The sequence below is a fragment of the Equus przewalskii genome, chromosome 2 (assembly GCF_037783145.1).
Source record: "Equus przewalskii isolate Varuska chromosome 2, EquPr2, whole genome shotgun sequence".
NCBI lineage: Eukaryota > Metazoa > Chordata > Mammalia > Perissodactyla > Equidae > Equus > Equus przewalskii.
In genome coordinates, this window is record NC_091832.1 from 14,422,524 (window position 1) to 14,442,934 (window position 20,411).

General features: G+C 47.9%; 1 protein-coding gene across 4 annotated transcripts in view; it reads right to left on the reverse strand.

The window, feature by feature from the left end:
• KDM4A (lysine demethylase 4A) overlaps window positions 1-20,411 on the reverse strand; it is a 41,323-nt gene that overhangs the window by 16,206 nt on the left and 4,706 nt on the right. For 2 of the 4 annotated variants that reach the window (XM_070609907.1, XM_070609905.1), the window contains exons 4-12: window positions 18,626-18,740; window positions 16,930-17,123; window positions 14,288-14,337; window positions 13,443-13,546; window positions 12,897-13,034; window positions 11,948-12,192; window positions 11,017-11,216; window positions 9,521-9,897; window positions 2,098-2,218 (exon numbers count right to left, since the gene is read on the reverse strand). In XM_070609907.1, the coding sequence (XP_070466008.1) occupies window positions 2,098-2,218; window positions 9,521-9,897; window positions 11,017-11,216; window positions 11,948-12,192; window positions 12,897-13,034; window positions 13,443-13,546; window positions 14,288-14,337; window positions 16,930-17,123; window positions 18,626-18,740 (1,544 nt within the window). Of the gene's footprint in view, window positions 1-2,097; window positions 2,219-9,520; window positions 9,898-11,016; window positions 11,217-11,947; window positions 12,193-12,896; window positions 13,035-13,442; window positions 13,547-14,287; window positions 14,338-16,929; window positions 17,124-18,625; window positions 19,267-20,411 lie in introns of all 4 variants that reach the window. The other 2 variants (XM_070609908.1, XM_070609909.1) reach the window with 1 other exon arrangement.

A 20,411-nucleotide genomic window follows, 5' to 3' on the forward strand; every position in this document is an offset into this window, starting at 1 on the left:
GAAACAAAACTTCCAAATGTGTGACCCTAGTTTGGTTTCCACTGGTTTAAAAGAAAAAAACTATAAAATACATTTTTTGGGATAAGCAGGGAAAAATGAATATGGGCTGAAGATCAGAGGATATTATGGAATCATTGCTTATTTTCCTAGGTACGTAGTGTTTATATAGGAGATAATCCTTCTTAGGAGACACCTATGGGTGTACTCTAAGTGAAGTGACTCAATGACTATGCTGACTTTTAGTAAATTTGTATGTAGTATGTATATAAACAATGCATCTGGAGAAAACGAAAGCAATTATGGCAAAATGGTCACAGCTGTTGAATGCAGGCGGCAAGCACACAGTAGTTTTATTCTTTCAACTTTTCCACATTTGAAATTTTATCATAAAAAGTTGGGGGGCTGTATATTATAATCTCTATTACAACATTATAAAAAGATATACATGGACATAATTTAATATCCGACTAGAAAAGTCAGGAAGATTAACACATTAAAATGTTCACAGTGGCCACCTCTGCAAGGTCGTTTGGTTGTCCTCTTTATAACTTTTTCTGCTTTTCCAATTTTCTGCAACCTCTGTCGCTTTAGAGCATTAGTGGGGAATCATAAAGTGGGGCTGCTGCTACCCAGAGAAGCTGAAGCCCCCTCCTGGGCTGGAGGAAGACCACAGAGGACTTCCTAAGATTGACTCGGGGTCTGGTCTACTTCTGACTATAGGATCTCCAGAGACTTCCCCCACCCAGTTTATCACGATCTTTTTACCAAGGAAAACAGAGATGGGCACTGACATGAGATCAGAAAGGGAATGTGGGGCTTGTGGAGCAGAAGAAAGGCTGATGAGACCCTGAAGCTTCCCATCCAGCCAGCAACGCCAGGAAGGACAGGACACGGCAAGGCCTGGCATCAGTCAAGAGTAACAAGGGACCTGGTCACTACCGAGGCTCATCCGGCCAAGCTTACTGCACCTCTGGGCTCCAGGCAGCATCGCAGACCACGCTCCACCAACGGTGATCACTCCCTGAGCTTCAGCGACACATTTCCTGCTTCTCCTCCACACCCTGCTCACTCTTTCTCTTTCCTTCCCAGGCTCCTCTCCTTCCTGTCTTCTTAACCCCAGCCTCTGCTCACCCTCCTCTGCGCTCTCTCCCCAAGTGGCCTCATTTACCCTAATAAAGATATCGAATACCACCGCCACACAACCCCAAGTCTACATCCTCCGCAGACACTGAACACAGGTTCGAAAACCCAACCGAAGACAGAAAACAGGAAGGCACTGGGGCTCATTCGTCTCCCTTCCCTACCAGCTCCACACGCCATCCCCACATCCAGCTACTACATCCCCTCCCCAGCCCTACCACCAGCACCCTAGTTCAGATCCTCGTATCTCCTGGAGACCATGGCCAAAGGCCACCTACGCCTCTCAGAGCTATTCCCAAGATACAATCACTAGGAGCGATCTTTCTAATGTAAATCTGACCATGTGACTTCTCTGCTTAAAACACTTGAAAGCTCTTGAAGGCCTAGGAGAAAAAGTCCTCACAACCACCTCTCTTCTCCTACCTCACCCATCACTCCCTGGCCTGGCCCGGCCCCTTAACTCCAGCCACACTGAGCTGGTTCCTCTGAATATATCCTCCTGTTTCTCTTCTCCATGGTTACTCATGCTCTTCCCTCTGCCTGGATTAGCATCTCCTTTCTTTAGATCTGTCAGCTTGCCCCACTACCCTGTGAGCTTCTCAAGGACGCAGACATATCTTAGCTGACTTTGTAGCCACACATTCAGCACAGGGCTTGGAATCATTGACAGAATTTGCTATCCTGAAAAATCAGCCTCAAACCTCCTAGGTGAAGAAAGGAAAGAACCTGTACTCAATTATGCCGTATTAGGTACAATCCAGGATACTCAAACATATAATGAAATCTGACTATAAATTAGACAGCAAAGGATATTCTGCCCTGTTTCTGGAGTATCTGGGACAACAGCTAAGCCACAAGCCCACCCCTGGACCGCAGCGTGGCCTCCCCACGTCCTGTCAGAGCAATTCCTGATGTGGTGAGCTGCTTTCCTCCTGCTGAGGAGAAGACAACACTTACCATCATCACTGACGCAATCCTGCAGCACGAGCGGGTGGTGGCGGGGCAGCTTGCTCAAGGGCTGACGGCGGCCCTTGGACTTCTTACTCTCCTCCAGGGAAAACACGTAATCATCCGCAACCTGGGCAAACCATCAGAAGAAATGAAATTGGTCTCCCCTCCACTTAGAGACACAGCAGAGGTTAGTCTTCCAATGAAAACCAAGGGAAAGAGTGGGCACAGAAAGACGCAAAAAAATATAAACCCAACAGAAAAAGGCAAAATGACAGTGCCATGCAAAATAGTCTAAACTAGGATTCAGTAAATATCTTAAGGCAGAATTTGTGCCTAGTAAGTGTGGGTCCTGGCCTTCTCAGAAGCAGCCTGAAACAAACGTACCAAAAATACACCAACTCCAGCTCTAAAGCAGAGCCACGCCCCCTCCCTTAAGCTCAGTCGGGAAAATGCGTCTGAGTGCCCCAGAGAAGCCCAGGTGCCCCTCTCCTTGGACCAGAAGGTGAGCAGCACCTGTTACAAAGTGCCAGGCAGCTGGGCCATCAGGTTTGAAAGGCTAGAGGACATCCAAAGGGGTGAGGAGCAGCTGACCCATTAAAAGGAAAATAGGCCAACTTCTCCCTATGCACTGTCAAGACCTCAGCTGTAGCTGATTCCATTCCTGCCTCAGTTCGTTTCCTCTTCTCAGGGGAGAACATTAGCCAGGACAGAGAGCGCATCTAAAACTCTGGCTTAGCTGTGAAAGGAAAGGCTGATTTAAAGCTGCATTTACATAATGTCAGAGCAAGTAAGATGTACAGGATTGAAATGAGTAACACTACATAAGAGTTTCCTTCTAATCAACACATTTAAGACTTGGTTATACTGATATTAAGAGACATGGTATTAGCAAAACCCATTAAGCGAGGAAAGGAGGCCTGGAAGGGGGCCACTTGGCAACTGTGACAAAAACCAATGCCTTCGAATGCTACGGCCAAGTGGCAGCACTGTGGTGCCACTTCAGAGAAGGACACTGGCCCTGGAGACCCCACCTGCAACTACACAGAACCCCAGAACTTAAGGACCACACTTGGAAGTCAAGAAAACCCAAAATCCAAGCAGGCCATGTTCGGGCAGAATAGAGCCACTCTTACAAACAAATTTAACCAACAGGTTTCCGCATCCATTTGCCCATTCATTCAACAAATATTTACTGAGACTCCACTGAGTGCAAAGGCCGCCCAGGAGAGGAGGAAGCTGTGGAGAAACAGGCGGGCAGGGTGTGATCACCGCCTACACGAAGGAGGGGGCTGACCGCAGTGCGCAAGAACGTGGTGGAGGGAGGACATCAGACATTGTCACCGATGTTTATGAGGACTCAGACGACCACGGACCTTGAAGCAGATCTGAACCACACTGACAGTCTAAATCAGGGTCTTCCAAAAGGTACATGGAGAAGGCCCTGCAAGAGCCTCATTAGAAAGAAGAGCAGGGCTCTAGGCTCCACCTCCATCCCAACCAGAACAGATTTACATTTTTTAAATGAGTAAGATTTCACTTAAAGAAAGGGTTCTTTGGCTAAAACAAACTAGAAAATCCATACTCACCAAATTTTTTGATAGTGTTACCATGGGAATAAATAATTTAGGAATGTGCCCCTCAACACACACATTCTTACTAATGAATTACATATACTAATACACTTAGGCACATTTTAAAACAACAATACGCTGTAAAAGGATTAAGATAAAAATGAAGTTCCATTATTTTATTCCTGCACCCCAATGATCTTGATTAAACACTTGGAAGACCAGCCAGACATCATAGCTTGAGAAGGAAATTCCTCCAAGTGCATTTTAGGATAGGGGCTATGTGAGTATGGTTTCATAGGCAGAGGAAGGAGGATCCTAGGATGGGTGGTAGACAGAATAATGGTCCCCCAAAGACGTCCAGTCCTAATCCCTGCGAATACGTTATGTTAATATGACAAGGGATTATTAAGATTGCTAATCAGATGACCTTAAAATAGCTAGATTATCCTGGATTATCTGGGCAGGCCCAGTGTAATCTAACAGTGCTTCATAACTGAAGAGGGAAGCAGAAGAGTCAGTGTCAAAGCAATGTGATGCAAGAAAGACCCGGCTGGATGTTGCTGCCTTTGAAGATGGAAGAAAATGGCCAAGGCATGTGGATGGCCTGTAGAAGCTGAAAGGGCAAGGAAATGGGCTCTCCCTAGAGCCTCCAGGAAGGTCCCCAGCCCTGCAGACACCTTGACTTTAGCCCAGCGAGGCCCATTTCAGACTTCTGAACTGAAGAACTGGAAGATAATAAATCTGTGTTGTTTTAAGACACTTTGTTAAAGCAGCAAGAGAAAAGGAATTTGGGGTAGGAGGTAGACAGAGATCATTTTATAGGTCTGAATACTGGAGGAAGTAGGGGGGTCATGATCAGGAAGAGCAGGATGCAGCTTTGCAAAAGGAGGAGGGCAGCCTTATCCTGATCTGTTTATTCAGAGTGCCTCGTATACGCCCCACATATGCACCCAGAACACCGTGCTTGGTGCTGTGGCAATGCAGAGACAGGTGAGACATGACCTCTAACCTCAAGGAACTTACGACCCAGCCAGAGGAAGATTTATGTCCAAGTCTGAAGTCTGCACCCTTTCCACTACCATCATGCTGCCTCTGACGACAGCAGAGGCAAATATTGGAAATCTTTCTACATCTCATCTTCTGTCTAATGCTCCTCCTGCTACAAGGCATGCACACCCTTCCTCCTGGTGCTGCCTTTCCCTGCAACGTGCTCCAATTCCTATATTCCCTCAGAAGAGAACAAAGAGCTGCATTCAAACTCAAGTTCAACCAGCGAGCCATGTAAGGCCAGGCAGGTAGCAACCCACGAGTAAAATGGGGGTAACGAATGCTGCCCCCAGGGCTCTTTGTGAGGATGGGGTGGGAGAGCACATAGGGTCTCCCAGGCCCCTGTCCACAAGAGAGCTAGAGCTCAAGGCTCCTGAGTTCTCCGTTCCCTCTTCTAACATTGGGGACCCAGGGTCAAGGTCAATGTTCCTGATGGGACTTATTCTATACAAAGAAGAACCAATTGATTTCTCTTCTTGTTTTGGGAACTCACTTTTTCAAAGCAGCTTAAACTAACAACTTCTGCAGCAGCCACATAGCTGTGGCTCAGCCTGCAGTTAAATGAAAACTCTACGGCTTTGGTGCTCCAGCAGTCAGTCAACCAAGGCGCTTTACCAAGGCCCTTGACGTAAGACAGTGGCACATAAACTGAACAGCAGGAGGCCCAAATTACACCTTTGGGGATGCTTCAAGTGGGGAGCAGAGAGAACGGACACAAGGGTGCTCTTAGAAACCCAGCTGTTTCCAAATATAGACGCAATGCTATTAGACCTCTCCAGGGTTCAAAAGTTTCAGCTTCTGCCCCAAGCCTTGACTGTCAGTCCCCCACATTCCACCTTAACAATTAATCCTGATGTCAGCTTCTTGCTCAAACTATACTTCCATTCATTCTTTTTACAGAAGGCTCATGGGCCAGGCCCTGGGGAACATGCTGGTGCCTAGAGAAGCAAGGCTGAATGGGGCACAGGGCCTGGCTTCTAGAAGTTTCTCCTCCTCACCAGCCTATAGCAACTGCACTGAGACCAAGACAGAGAGCCATAAAAAAGGAGCAAAGCACTGTAGGGATTCCAAGGAGAGAGGGGAGTAGACAGGAAGCAATGAAAGGGTTCCAGGAGTAGTGGCTTTGGCAAAGGGCTGGGCTCCAGCAAGCAGAAGTAGGTATCTGACGGCTTCAGGAGAGACCCGTGGAGACAACGCCTTGTCTCCTCCCACCTCAAAACCATCTGCAGCCTGGTGATGGCTGCACATTGTAAACACACGGAAAGCCACTGAACTGTACACTAAAAAATGGTTAAAAATGATAGATTTTATGTCACGCATATTTTACTACAATTAAAAACAAAATTATCGGGGCCGGCTCCGTGGCCAAGTGGTTAAGTTCGTGCGCTCCGCTGCGGTGGCCCAGGGTTCGGACCCTGGGCGCGGACATGGCACCGCTTGTCAGGCCACGTTGAGGCGGCATCCCACGTCCCACAACTAGAGGGACCTGCAACTAGGATATACAACTGTGTGTGTGTGGGGGGGGGGGGGGGCGGTTGGGGAGATAAAGCAGGAAAAAAAAAAGATTGGCAACAGTTGTTAGCCCAGGTACCAATCTTTAAAAAAAAAAAAAAAAAAAAATTTTATCTACAGCCACCCCCTCCTGTCCCCACCTGTGCTGGAGACCCCACTCCCTCCCTCCTGGATCCAGGACCCAGGCACTCCCCTTCCCCTCACCATCTCCAACCTCCCCCAATGCGCAGGCTCCCGTCCTTTAACACAGGCACATGCGGCCATGGCTCCCAGTGCCTTCAATCCTTCTCCTCCCCAACTCTGGACACACTACCCTCTCCTAGTTCCCCCAAACCCCTGACTGCTCTTCTCATCCTCCTCCTCCTTCCTGGGCCCTCTATCTCCACCCACAGTGAAAATTGTTCTTCATGCTCCACAGGTGAGCTCTTCCATGCCCACCAATACCCACCTGATGACTCCCAAACCTACAGACCCCTCCTGAGTGTCAGGTCTGTGTACGCACATCTCCACAGTCCTGCCCTCCAGGAGGTCATGCTCAGCATGGCCCTAACTGAACTCACCTCCTGCGCTACACTCCAACACCCTTCACTTCTCCCGTAACCTCCATCCTCCACTGATGCAGCCTCATCCATCCAATAACTCAAGCCAGAATCCGGAGTCAACCCCCACACTGCCCTCTTACTGACCGCACGGCCAGCCCCCAGTCCTGTGCTCCTACCTCCTAGGCAGCTCTCAAGTCCACCTCCTGCTCCCCATCCCTATCACCACCACGCAGTCAGGCCCTCACCACCTCTTCCTCAGACCACAGGAACAGCTTCCAAATTGATTTCCCTGTTGCTAACCTTTTTCCCTCCCTTCCTGAATTAGAAGTATTTGATTATAGGAGGGCCGGCCCGGTGGCCGAGTGGTTAAGTTCACGTGCTCTGCTTTCGCGGCCCAGGGTTTCGCCAGTTTAGATCCTGGGCGTGGACACGGCACCGCTCATCAAGCCATGCTAAGGTGGCGTCCCCACATGCCACAACTAAAGGAACCCACAACTAAAAATAAACAACTATGTACTAGGGGGTTTTGGGGAGAAAAAGGAAAAATAAAATCTTTAAAAGTATTTGATTATAGGGGCTGGCCCCGTGGCCGAGTGGTTAAGTTCGCGCGCTCCGCTGCAGGCGGCCCAGTGTTTCGTTGGTTCGAATCCTGGGCGCGGACATGGCACTGCTCATCAGACCACGCTGAGGCAGCGTCCCACATGCCACAACTAGAAGGACCCACAACGAAGAATACACAACTATGTACCGGGGGGCTTTGAGGAGAAAAAGGAAAAAATAAAATCTTTAAAAAAAAAAAAAAAAAAAAAAAAAAAAAGTATTTGATTATAAAAATAACACATTAATCATAAAAAAATACTCAAAGAATTTATAAAGGTAGGAAGTAAATATCATCCATAATTCCACCTTCAAGGGAATCTCTGCTCTGTCTAATTTTGCCTCCTTCTTCCCCCTCAAACACCTTTACACTGCTCCCAAAATGATCTTCCAAAACATCAGAGCAGCTTTTAAAAAACCCTCGCAGGACCATCGAAAGAACAACTGATGCGGCGTCTTGCATAATTCAACAGTGTGGGGGTTGGGGAGAGCTCGTTGGTGATGGAGGTGAGAAGGTACTGGCATCAGGCGACAGCTGAGAAGTGTATACAGAAATAAAAAGGAGCCAGAAAGGCACTCAATAGTTTTTAAGCAGGGGACTGGACGAGAGAGGCGTGTCAGGGAAGCCTCCTTCTCCCAGCATATTTCCACTGGGAGGGATTCCTGGCTTTTGCCCCACCCTTGAGTGTTAGTGAGCTTCACTCAGCTGAGATCTGCCTTTTGTAGAGCACGTGCATTCTGGTCTGCATCCACCCCACTAGAAGGTGACAGGGGTCTGCGTCGTCTAGGACTGTCCGTGACTAGCTAGGTGATCTGTCTAACTGAGGGTAAATGAGCATCAGGGCCATTTGGCCACAGGTTAAAAGCCACTTTCTTCAATCATTTTAACTGGTAATAAAGCCACATTCTGAGCTCCATGACTGACTCCTGTATCTATTACTTAACTGGTTCCTAATTTAGGAGGGAAAAAAAAGATGGGTGTTACTTATTGGCAACTCCCACCAAAAAAACCCACAAAAAACTTGACTGTGTGGTAAGAAATTCAGCAGTAATATATAGCCTGAACAATGCATATCAAGTATTTAGGATATAGTAAGTCCTTGCTACCTTTAGCTGCTTTTGCGGTTGTGACTGCCACTGGAGGAAAGTCAGGAGGACACTGAAAGGGAAGGACAGGGTGACCTGTAGGGTGACAGCAGGATGAATGAGAGGACACAAGAGCTTTGTGAAGGAAGAATGGCTCCCATGTGGCAATGGGGAATTTAAGGGATTCTGGTTTCCAAGCTGAAAAAGCCTCTCCTGTGGAAGCTGCCATAAGAGGGTGGGCAGAGCAGCCATCAGACACAATGAGAAGAAGACACGGGAGGTCGTCAGCTCCTGAGCGTGCACCCACAGAGGGAGGGACAGTCACATGGACAAAGGAAGCCTAGAGAACTGAGCCCTGAGACTCAGGGAAGGAAGAAGGAAAACTTACATGGGTATGAAAGACATGGGGACAAACCAACCACAGAAAGGCCCTACTGGAAAAACTAGAGCAATTTTAACATGAACTAAGTATTAGTACTTCTGCCAAAGAAAAGATAAAGCTGAAACGCCACACGTTAATAATTATACAGAATGATGAGTCTACACAGGGAGCTCGCGATAGTACTCTGTACATGCTTTAGAAATTTTTCATAATAAAATCTTGTAAAAGATCAGTTTTTCAGAGGAAATGGCAGGGGAATGGGGAGCGAAGAGGACCTTCTGCACTGACTTCCATCTGCCAGCGACCCCACCACACCCCCACCCCAGCTGCAACTTGACCCACATAAGCTGAGAAGCTGGGGGTAAGCGCATGTCACTGGGCAGCATGAGTCCCGCTGTGTCCACCACCGCGTTGCTGCATCGCACTCAGACCCACCAAGAGCCTTTACACAAAACAAACACAGACCAAGAGTCACACAGAGATAAAAGGAACTCCCAGCAAAGAACAAGCTGGAAGAGAGGCAATGCCATCTGGCTTTCTGCTTGACACAAGTGCAGACGGGAGGCCCAGCCTGAGGGTCTCTCCTGCCACCTTGGACCCCAGCAGCACCTCCATTCCCTAGAACCCCTTCCCCTCCACAGGATCCCTTCTGGGGCCGCTCCCACCCCCTGGCCACTGCCCAGAGCCCATACCTCTGCCAGCTCCCGCTCGCTCACCCCTCTGGGGGTGCTCCCTTTCTTCCTCATGCACGGCTCTCCCATGGCGACCCTGCCGTCCCCTCTGGCATAGCTGTGCACAGTGAGGACTCCCGTCTGCCCTTGGGCTCGGCAGGACAGAGGCTCACTGGTTTCTGAATCGGAAGAGATAGAATCCTGTGAGGAACCGGAGCCCAGGCTGGAAGATGATTTCTTTTTGGAACTGGAGAAGACAAGGCGGCCCCCTATAGCAGCAGGATTCACAGAAAGGTCCAAGACAGCTGCCTCTGGCTCCTCCTCGTCCTCCTCATCCTCATCTTCTAGTTTGACGTTTTTAAGCTCTTCAAATTTGACTTCGGTGGAGTCAGAATAATCTGAAACACACACACACAAGTTGGGCAGAGCCAACCTCCACTTGCACATCTGAGCTTGGTGAAGGCAGAGTGGCAAAGCGCAAAAAACGTGGGCAGCGAGTCAGGCCTGCCTTCAGATTCTGACTCTATCATCTACAGGCTCCATGTGTGACCTGGGGCTAACTGCTTAGCCTCTCTGAGCCTCCAGTTTCATCCTCTGTAACGCAAGGATACTACCACTTATCTCCAGGGTTCTTAAATACAATTGCGGTGTAGATGATAGGAGCACAGCCCAGTACAGAGCACTCAGTAAGCAGCAGCTGCCACTTCCTCAGAAGTCCCCTGCAGAAAATGAAGGTCTGAGCTCAGCAAAGACCTGGCGACCCCAGGCTAGAAAATGTGCCGGACAGAAGGCAGCTGGCCCCAGGACCCAAGTTCACAGTGCCATCTCTCAGCAGACATGCCAAGGTACTGTCTATGCAGAGATTCTTCAAGCCTGACCCGAAACTGATATGGTCCCTCTCCAACAAATCCAAACTGAGCAACCACCCGAGTGACTGCTCTCACACACTGTACTGGACCGTACCACTCCCTCCCCAAAAGACAAGGGGCTCCCCAGGCCTCCAAGTGAGCCAACTCGAAGATGGCTGGCAGGCCCCACGGCATCTCACGCCCACTTCTCGAGCCTCATGTCCTGGTCACACACCTATCCCCTGCCCTTCCCACCTCTACCCTCAAATTACAGGGACTCATTCCCACTTCCCCAAGTAGCTTGTTGTCGTTTCCCATCTCCACGCCTCTGCCCCGCTACTCCCCTCGGGGATGCCCTTTCTACATCTCCCAAGCCTCTCTGCCTGCCTGGAAAACTCACCGTCAGTTCTCCAAAACGTTCAGCGTTTCCCTGACCTCTCATAGAGCAGAGAGAGGGGACCACTCCTTTACGTCCTGTGTCCCTTTATGTCCTCATCTGTCCTGTGTGTTCCTAACCAAAGTGCTTCCCACACTCCAATTACACTCTCGCTGTCTGCTCACAGACTTGCGCCTCCCCTTTTTCATACCTGTGACCCTGCACTCCACATGGTATCTAACACAGACCAGGATTAGGAAGGATTGTGAGGAAAAATGCCATAACCAACTAACCTGGGAAGGTGAGACTGTCCTCGACTTGCCGCACGGAGCTATGGGTGGGCCTCACAGGGGCGAGGGCAGCCTGGCACTCCGTCATGTCATACTGTCCGGAACTCAGCTCCTCCTTGGGGAAGAGCTCACTCTGACTCACCTCCTGTGGTATTTCAAGACAAACTCGGTGCCTCTTTGTCCCTATACGGTGCTTGGCTAGGCTGCAAGGAGGAGGGCAAACCTTTTAAGAGCCCACATATACATCCACTTACACAAACACATTGACACACACACACACAAAAACCCAAAATGAGTGGCCAGAGCCTGTCAGGCCTGGTTCACATTCAGTGCCACCTCTTACTTGTGGGCCCTGAGACAAGGCCTCAGTTCCATCAAATGGAAAATCAAGCTATCACCACCCAGCTCGCAGATCTGATGTGAGGTTGAAGAAAAGGTGTGCAGAGGACCTGGCAGAGAGCCTGGCATATAGTAGGTACCCCGTAAATGTCCTCCTTTCTTCCCCACACTGCCCAGGATAAACTCTCCTCAGAAGACAGATCCTCTGGCTCAGACAACAACGACCCTGGCCAACTTCAATCTCCCCATCCCTCTGCCCTCGTGAGTCTCGTTTCCACCGCCACAATCTCCTTTTAAAAAAATCTCTCCTAAGAAGATGAGAAAATGTGACTTTTCTGGCGCAGAGGGAGCCCTGCCCTCACAGGTATGTCATCCTCACTCCAGCAGACCACAGGCCCACCGGAAGGCGCTATCGTTCCTGGGTAACAGCCACGGGAAAAGCAAGACTGCTCACTGGGAGATTCTGGAGCCTTTACCAAAAATTCCTCCACTGTGGCTCGAACACCCCAAATAAAAATAGCCTCTCAGCAGGTGATGGGGAGCTGCCCAAACATCCCTCCCTCAAACGGCTGGGCCCAGAGGGCTGCTGGGTCACCTTCTCTTCAGGTCGCCCTCCTCTCCATCCTCAACCCCTTCCGAGTCCTCGTCTGGGCACTCCTCCTCGTTTGTGGTTCTTGGGGGCAGTTCACTCTCAAGAAACTCGGCGGCTTCTGGTGTGGGCAGAGTGTGGTCGATAACTGTGCTGTCCTTCCCAGCTTTCCAAAGTTTGTACCTTTCTGGCTGGAACTTCCTCACAAACACGTCCATGGAGATCTTCACCATATCCTTCCTACAGGAGCACTGTCACAAGGAAATGGAAGAGCTCCAGGTGAGCACACTTTAACCGCCTCCGCCCGCCCCCCACATCTCACACCCTCCCTCTGAGGGGAAAAAGGAACGAGATGGTTTAAAGTCAAACTGTTTGGGTTCACAGGTCAAAGGCATATTGTCCTTGCAGAGCCTTCAAACATGGAGGGAAGCAGGGAAAAAAGGGTGGAGAACTCCTGGCGCCAGGGCAAGTCACCGGGGCACTATTGAGGGCCCGTGGAGAACCCTCAGAGATGAAGCCCTGCACTTAGGCCGGGATGGTCAATGCCCACCTCCCCTCTGATGTCTATCCCAGCCAGGGCCACACAAGCGAGCCTACTCCTGGGCAAAGGTCCATGTCTGCTGCTTCCCTGAAGTAGAAGTAACCCCTCAAGAATTTCTCAACAGAGAAATCCCGAGTGGCTAAAGCAAGAAGTATCCACGTGTGGGGGAGTGGTTTTAATGCCTAACAGACTTAAGGGTAGAAACCTCATTTTATATGTCCCAAATCTGAACCAATTTTTAAATATGCTTTATGAACATAAGATGTTGGCACTATTGCACATTCCCAGGCACTTTGTTTCTGAATTCCAGCAGCACTTCAAAGAGATGTTCTAACCACCAGTGTATCTAACAAGAACTTGCTCGACCAGACGTTCTCAGTCATCGTGTGACAGAGAAAAATCAAGCCAACTTACCAGCACGGCTTGTTTGCCATACTCGATCCACCGCCGCGTAGCAAAATTGGTAGACTCCGCACAGTTGAAGCCGTGGTTAAAGCCGGCATGGTAACCGTAAGGGAAAGTGATCATAAATTCTCCAGCCTCTTGAGTCACCTGAACAAGAGCAGACTTGACGCAGCTGCATCAAATGGCAGATGTCTACAGAACTGGAACCCTGAGCTCCCGCTCTGCCACAACCGAGCTGAGCAACCAAGGACAAGTCATAAAACCACTGGGCTCTGGGTGCCTTCCGTAAAATGCAAAGCCCTAGCACATCCGACGCCACAACTGTAATTAACCATTCCCACAAATGAACACTGCTCACAGGGGTCTGACCCTCCTCTGGTACCAGGAAGGTACAGCTGCCCCACCTGCAACACCCTTAGATCAACGTGTTGTTATATCGTTAGCTTTAGCCCACGCCTGGCACAGTGATGAACTAGCATAAAGCTCCTGTGAAACAGACCAGAAAAGGCGGTTTCCGTGGAAGCCTAAGGACTTCTGCATGTAACACCAGCTCACCTTGTCAAAGGGAATCCCATACTTCTTCAGCATCAAAGGGGAAATCAACGTCATCTTATGGCGGAGGAAAGCCTCGCAGCTCTGAGCACTTCCTGGGAAAAACCCTGTTTGATTGAAAATGGGTGTGAGTTAACACCTGCTCCACACGACTCCCTAACCCAGCGTCACTTCACACGTGTGCGTCTCATTGGACACAGGGAGGAGAATCACCAGGATGATCTCTGTGGATCCTTCCACCTTCAGGCCAATTCTAAGATTCTACAATGAGCCTCTGAGCTCTCTCCGAGGCAGGCTGTTCCATGGGTAATCAAATTCTGTTCAGGGGATTGAGATGCCCCAAGCTGCCTCTGTTCTCATAAAGAGCTTTGAAACTATTTAGGACCTTTCTCCATTCACCTGCATCCTCAAGATTTTGTTAGTAACACATCTACAGTACAGACTACCCGAGCTCCCTTGAAATAGGCTCAACAGAGGTTCAAATCTATTGAAGTCCACTTAAAAGAACTAAAACATAAAATAATTCAATTTTGACTTTAACATTTGGGTTTTTGGCAGAAGAACCAGACCCAATATGACTGGTATACCGTCCCCGGTCAGATAAACCCATACTTGATAAAAATGAAGCAGACACAGTCCCAGAGGAATTACTAAGTCCCTTCCCAGGACAAGGTGGGGAGGGGCTCTGATTCCAGTTTCTCTGTGAGGATAACACATCTGGCAGGCTGGCTCAACCCCCACCTGCAGGCCTGAGAAAGGACACGTAAGAATCTGACCATGGAGAAGGGACGTTTTAGAGTGCGTGCAGCTCGTGGGAGGTCGGAATCCAGCTGTGGGGGAGACAGTACCTTTGGCGAGGCGCTCCAAGCGCTTTCCGTGCTCGGGGGGAACCGAGTACCTGCAATCACATAAAAGCATTGCACGCTGAGCAGAGGACAGCACAGGGGTCAATGGGCTCGTGCCCACTCTCAGAATAGCTCGAAATATCAGATTTTTCAACTTCCCAACCACAAAAAGTACAAAGGAATCTGGAGAAATGAAATATTAGGCTGTTTGGGCAGAGGAGTGGGGAGCCCACACAAAAATACAAGTGAATTTCTTTATTTTATATTCATTCATTTAATGAGACATTTACTGAATAGTTACCATGAGCCAGGATTTTTGGTATGCACTCAATGTTGCTCTCCTTTATAAATGTTGTTCATGCAATAAAATAAAGTTTAAAAAAAAAAAAAGATAGCACTAAAGTGCTCCTGGCAGAGCCTGAAAGGCCTAACTGGGATAGGACAGAGAAAGAACGGAAAACAAGGTGAAAATGGATTAGACACTTAGAAACCTAGCTCCATTACCTGCTGAGAGAGCCACTTTCCCTTCACCTCCTTCACAGCTACTCTAATTACCCAAGAACTACTCCTCTACCCAGCAGGGTATCCACACACCACAAAAATTGCTCGTGATAAAAAAATAAAAGAGGGGCTGTCCCCAAGGCCAAGTGGTTAAGTTCGTGCACTCCACTTTGGTGGCCCAGGGTTTCACAGGTTCGGATCCTGGGGGCAGACATGGCACAACTCATCAGGCCATGCTGAGATGGCATCCCACATGACACAACTAGAAGGACCCACAACTAAAATATACATCTATGTACTGGGGGGATTTGGGGAGAAAAAGCAAAAAAGCGAAAAAGAAAAAAAGAAAAACACATAAGACCAAAAGTTTTGTTAAACTGTTAAACTTTATATTCTCAAACTTACAGTAAGTCTATTTTAACCTTTATAATTGATTCTAAAGACTATTCCGCAACAACAAAAACTTCCCATCCCAAATAGCTTCATTAAGAAACAAAACAGGGGCTGGCCCAGTGGCGCAGCAGTTAAGTGCACACATTCCGCTTCGGCAGCCGGGGTTCACCGGTTTGGATCTCGGGTGTGGACATGGCACCACTGGGCACGCCATGCTGTGGTAGGCGTCCCACATATAAAGTAGAGGAAGATGGGCACTGACGTTAGCTCAGGGCCAGTCTTCCTCACCAAAAAGAGGAGGATCGGCAGCAGTTAGTTCAGGGCTAATCTTCCTCAAAAAAAAACAAACAAAACAGACGAGGAGCTGAGGAAAATGTCTGCCACCTAAAGGACTTTGGGATCCATCAGGCAACCTTGCACAGAAGTCTCTGGAGGTTCCACTTCAGATGACCTAAAGAGTGTATGTAATAACTAGAAAACCTTCTCTTGACATGAGAATGGAAATCCAATCTCAAGGAAGTTTGGAGTAACATGGTGAAGACACCAAAGCTACATTTACAGATCCTACAAGTCTAGCCATCTAAGGAAGGAAATAGGACAGTAGTTAGGGGTAATCACAGGCCCAAAAGTTTTTTTCCCCTAAGATTAGAAACTGGAAAGCATTTGAAAGAGGAAAATCCCTGAAAAAGGATGTGGCTGAAGATGCTGGAAAAGGAAATGAAAATAGATAGTTTCCATGACTCCCCAGGGCCCAGCCCATAGCGGCCCCTTGAGCCTCCTCACTCGCTTCCATCCTTGTGCACGGCACCCAAACCACAGTGGCCTCCCCCTAGGTACTAAAGACATTGTGCTCTCTCTCAATTTACAATCTTGCACTTGTTGTTCCCACCGCCTGGACACACGTCCGTCAGTCTCCCCTCTCCTGAACCTACCACCATGCCATCCAGCCAGGTCCTCCCACTTGTTAGGTCTCAGCTCGGCTGTCACCTCTGCCAGGGAAGCCCTCTCGAATCCCCGCCCCGCCCCTCACACACCCTTCCCATATAGACCTACAGCACCCATAGTCCCCATCAGAGCTTTTCTCGCTGGATTATTATTTTCTCACACTTTCTACTTTCATCTCTTGACCAGTCTCCTATCTGTGTGAGGGTAGGCACCTCATCTGTCTTAGTCCCTGCAGAGGACTGCAGCACCTTCACTAAAAGCCTGAGACTGAGAGATGGATCAGCACAGAGAAGACAGAATAAATCTCTGTCTCCCCAACGAGCCCGAGAACATCCTGGAGAGCAGGAAGCATAGGCTCAGTAGCCTTGCATCCCCTCTTGGGTTAAGCACACACCACTGCTCACCAAATATTTTTTCCATGGGGAAAAGAAAGCTTTCTATCATCTGAAGGAGTGACTCCAGTCTTGGAAGTCTGCCTCTAAGAAATGCCTCAGGCCTGTTCAGAAAAAGAAATTAGAAAGCAGAGGGGTAGCCTGGAATAGCCTCTACGGCTCTCAGTAACTCAGCTAACTCAAGCTTTCCTACAGTAGTATGCAATGCCCGGCCCTCGAAATCCTTGCTCCTCAAAGGGAAGTCCAATAGCGTGTCATCACTTCAAAGTCTGCTTAAAGTGTACGACGCCAGTCCCACCCCAAGCCTACGGAACCAGAAGCCGCATTTTAACAAGATCCCGAGGCGTCTCCATCAAAGCAAGAAGCCCTGCTCTGTCACGAGAAGCTCCAGTGCCAACTGCAGGCTGACTTTACCAGGACTTTGGCTCTCCGAAGTGCAGGTAATTGATGCTGTAGAGGTCCATGTCTTCGGTGTGCCAGGCAAAGGACGTCTTCCACATGCCGAAGTACAGGTATGGGGTGTTCACACCCTCAATGGTGATCCCACTCTCCTTTTCCACCAAGTCCAGGATTGTTCTCAGCCGGCCAATATTCCACTCATCAACATGCTACAAAGGAAATGACAGTCCAAGGCAAGTTATATGGAGTATAAACTGAGGCTCTGAACCTGAAAATCACTGAGGTCACAGGTAAGCTGTCACCTCTGACGAAGATGTGGAATAATGACAAAGCAGCATGGACATGAAGACCACAGCACCCCTCACTCACTTGTCACAACCACCACTGGAACTGATGCCAGGATACCTCCGAAGGGCAAACACCACTTGGTGAAGAACATGAAGCACATGAAGGATAAACAAGGAGGTGACAGCCACCTGTTCTAAACCCCAGGAGGAAGACTTTGAACTGATGTTAAAGAAACTTAGGTCATAATAGGAAAGAACTCTTAAACCATAAAAAATATAAAACATAGGAATTAACTATGCCAGTTTGTGGCTTTTCTAGCCCCAATTTCAACTGGGCAGTGTCTTTAGTAAAAAGTCTAGGGGCTGGCCCGATGGCATAGCAGTTAAGCTCGTGTGCTCCACTCTGGCGGGCCGGGATTCACTGGCCCAGATCCCAGGTGTGGACCTATGTACCACTTATCAAGCCATGCTGTGGCAGGCATCCCACATATAAAGTAGAGGAAGACAGGCATGGATTTTAGCTCAAGGCCAATCTTCCTCAGCATAAAGAGGAAGATTGGCAGCGGATGTTAGCTCAGGGCTAATCTTCCGCAAAAAAGGAAAAGAAGTCTACAACGTCACCCAAATCCTTCTCCTGAGTTATAATGATCAGCAAGGAGCCGACCTCCTATAAGTATGCTCTGGATTATTATGCCATTTTTGTACCTCCCCAGCCCAGATCCTCAGAGTATCTTTCTGCCGCTCATGCCTATGAGCTTTACTTCCCACCACCCAAAAAAACTCTCCTTGACAAACTTGGAATCCACTTTTTAAACTCTTTCCTTATAATAATTTACAAAAACAACAAAATTAATCTGAGTGATAAACCATGAAATGCCCTACAGATTTTTCAATCACTCAAAAACAGCCCCAAATATTCCTTCCTTGTACCATAGCTAAGGCCGTTCTTTATGCCAAAAAGCACTACATCCCAAGCCGATGCAATTTTTTAAAACAGCTTTTGCTACGCAACCTTCTGTGAGGGTTCTGAAACTCTAAATACACTCTTCTTCTTAAACATATGCCCCTTTCATTAGATTAGTCAGTGATCTTTTTTCTGCAGAAACCACATTGCCTCTCCCCCACCATTTCATTTACTGTGATCCCACCCTTTCAAGAATTCATCAGCTACCACCCACAGACTATTCTAAGAGCCCTTGCAAAGAATACCACATCATCCAATTCACATGTAGAGTGGGAGAAATAAAATTCAGTCAGACATAAAAATACCCCTAATCAAGTGAGCACTGCACATCAGCTGGCGGTGGGTCATTCCTCCCCATTCAGCCAGCAGCTTTAGGTGCCTACTAAGTGCCTACTAATACTCAAAATGGTACTACATTACAAAATTACGAAAATCCTACAGAGTTCCCAGTGAGCCTCACCTTTTCATAGAGAGTGCCATTCACATCTGCACCATAGATTGGGGGGTTGAATGTAAGGTTTTTCCAGTATTTCCGCTCCAGCTCTTCAAACTCACTATAGCGTGGGGTACAGTACCTTTCAAACGTAAAAAAAGGTGTTAAACACTTACAAGGGACTAAATTCATCTGGCATTATCACAGCACAAGACACGATCCCCTGTTCCAGGGAAAGCAAGACATTTCAAACGAACAAGGCATAACTTTGGCCTTCAGGGCTCCAGTACACAGGAACTCCCTCAACATCCCTTCCATGAGCTCAGGAAGGTAATGTACATGCAGATGTCAGCCCATCTTCCTTAAGAAGCATGATATTCTGAACGCTTTCAAGGGACTCTGCTAAATCTATACCCTACTTGAGTCAGGAGCGGCTTCGCCACCCAGGGAGAAAACAGGCTTAGAAACTTGTGAGAACCAAGAACACAAATCCTTATATACCTACAGATAACCCAAACCCGCCAGTGTGTGAGGAGCTAAGGCTCTGGAACAGCATTTACTTCCCTGCGTTAGTGTAAAGGAAGCAGCAAGAGGAGGGCTTATTCGTATTGTCACTGCTCCATTCCAAGCACCCTACGCAGTGGTCAACACTCAACAAATAATTGTGCCTAAAAATATAAAAATACATTTTTGCACGTTAAATGTTCTATTTAGGGAAATAACACACACACACACACACACACACACACGTGTATCTACCTATCTATGTCTGTATCTATATAGAAAGCCATTAAAAATATCCATAGTCTTTAGCTCAATAATCACAAGGAGAATTTACTCCAAAAAAAACTTTTAAAAAACGCAAACTACTTAAAAATGATCATGTAGCAATTTAAACAGTAAAATGTACATCTTACAGGCATTTGAAAATATATATTAGGTGGAAAAACTAATCGACAACTGTAACTAAAATGGCAAAAAATATTATGAATGGATAAAGAGTGAAAGTGAAGACCAAAATGAAATTGTATGGAAATAAAAATCATATTTTACTGCCTTACATTTTAATGTCAACCTAATAAATAAAGTTCAGAACCCTGAAGTTCCCTTTGAAATATAACGTCTCTACCTTCAACTGATCTGCTTTATAAGTTCAGATTTTTACCTATTGAGTTTTCTTAAAGCTGGCTGACAACGCAGAAAGAAATCAAGAGTGAGAATTTGTTGTATTTCAGATAAAGGTTAAGTTAAAAAGGAAACGAGGCATCCTGAAAGAAGAAAAGGCCTACCACCTGTTGACAAGAAGAGAAGCCTGAGACAGGAGGCCGAGGCCCCTGGTGGAAGCCCATGTGAAACAGAAAGCAGGTGTGGTTGGCTCCAGTGCACAGCCAGAAGTCAGACATGAAAGATGACACAGCCTTTGTTCTGCAGGGCACGTCACACCTCTTCAACATGCGTTCACATCAATTCTCTCATTAGGCAGCAGGTTGGCCAGCAATATAGATGTTTTAAGCATTGTCAATAAAACTGGAAGACTACACCCAGAATGGTGAGAAGTCAACAGAAAGGAAGGCAAAGCACAGAAATGGAAAGAGCCAGATCCGGCGTGAGAGAGAGAGATGATACAGCACATGAAGTCACGCCCCCAAAAGTGCGAAGACTGGCAAGTGCGAGATCTAGCTCTGGGCTCGTTAGCAGTGAAGATGCAATATGTCTCACTGGCTGAAATCAAGACATGCGTAGATCAACAAGGCTCAAGAGAAAAGGCAACGGGAAAGGGAGGGATCCCTTGTGGAGACTGAGAATTGAGGAA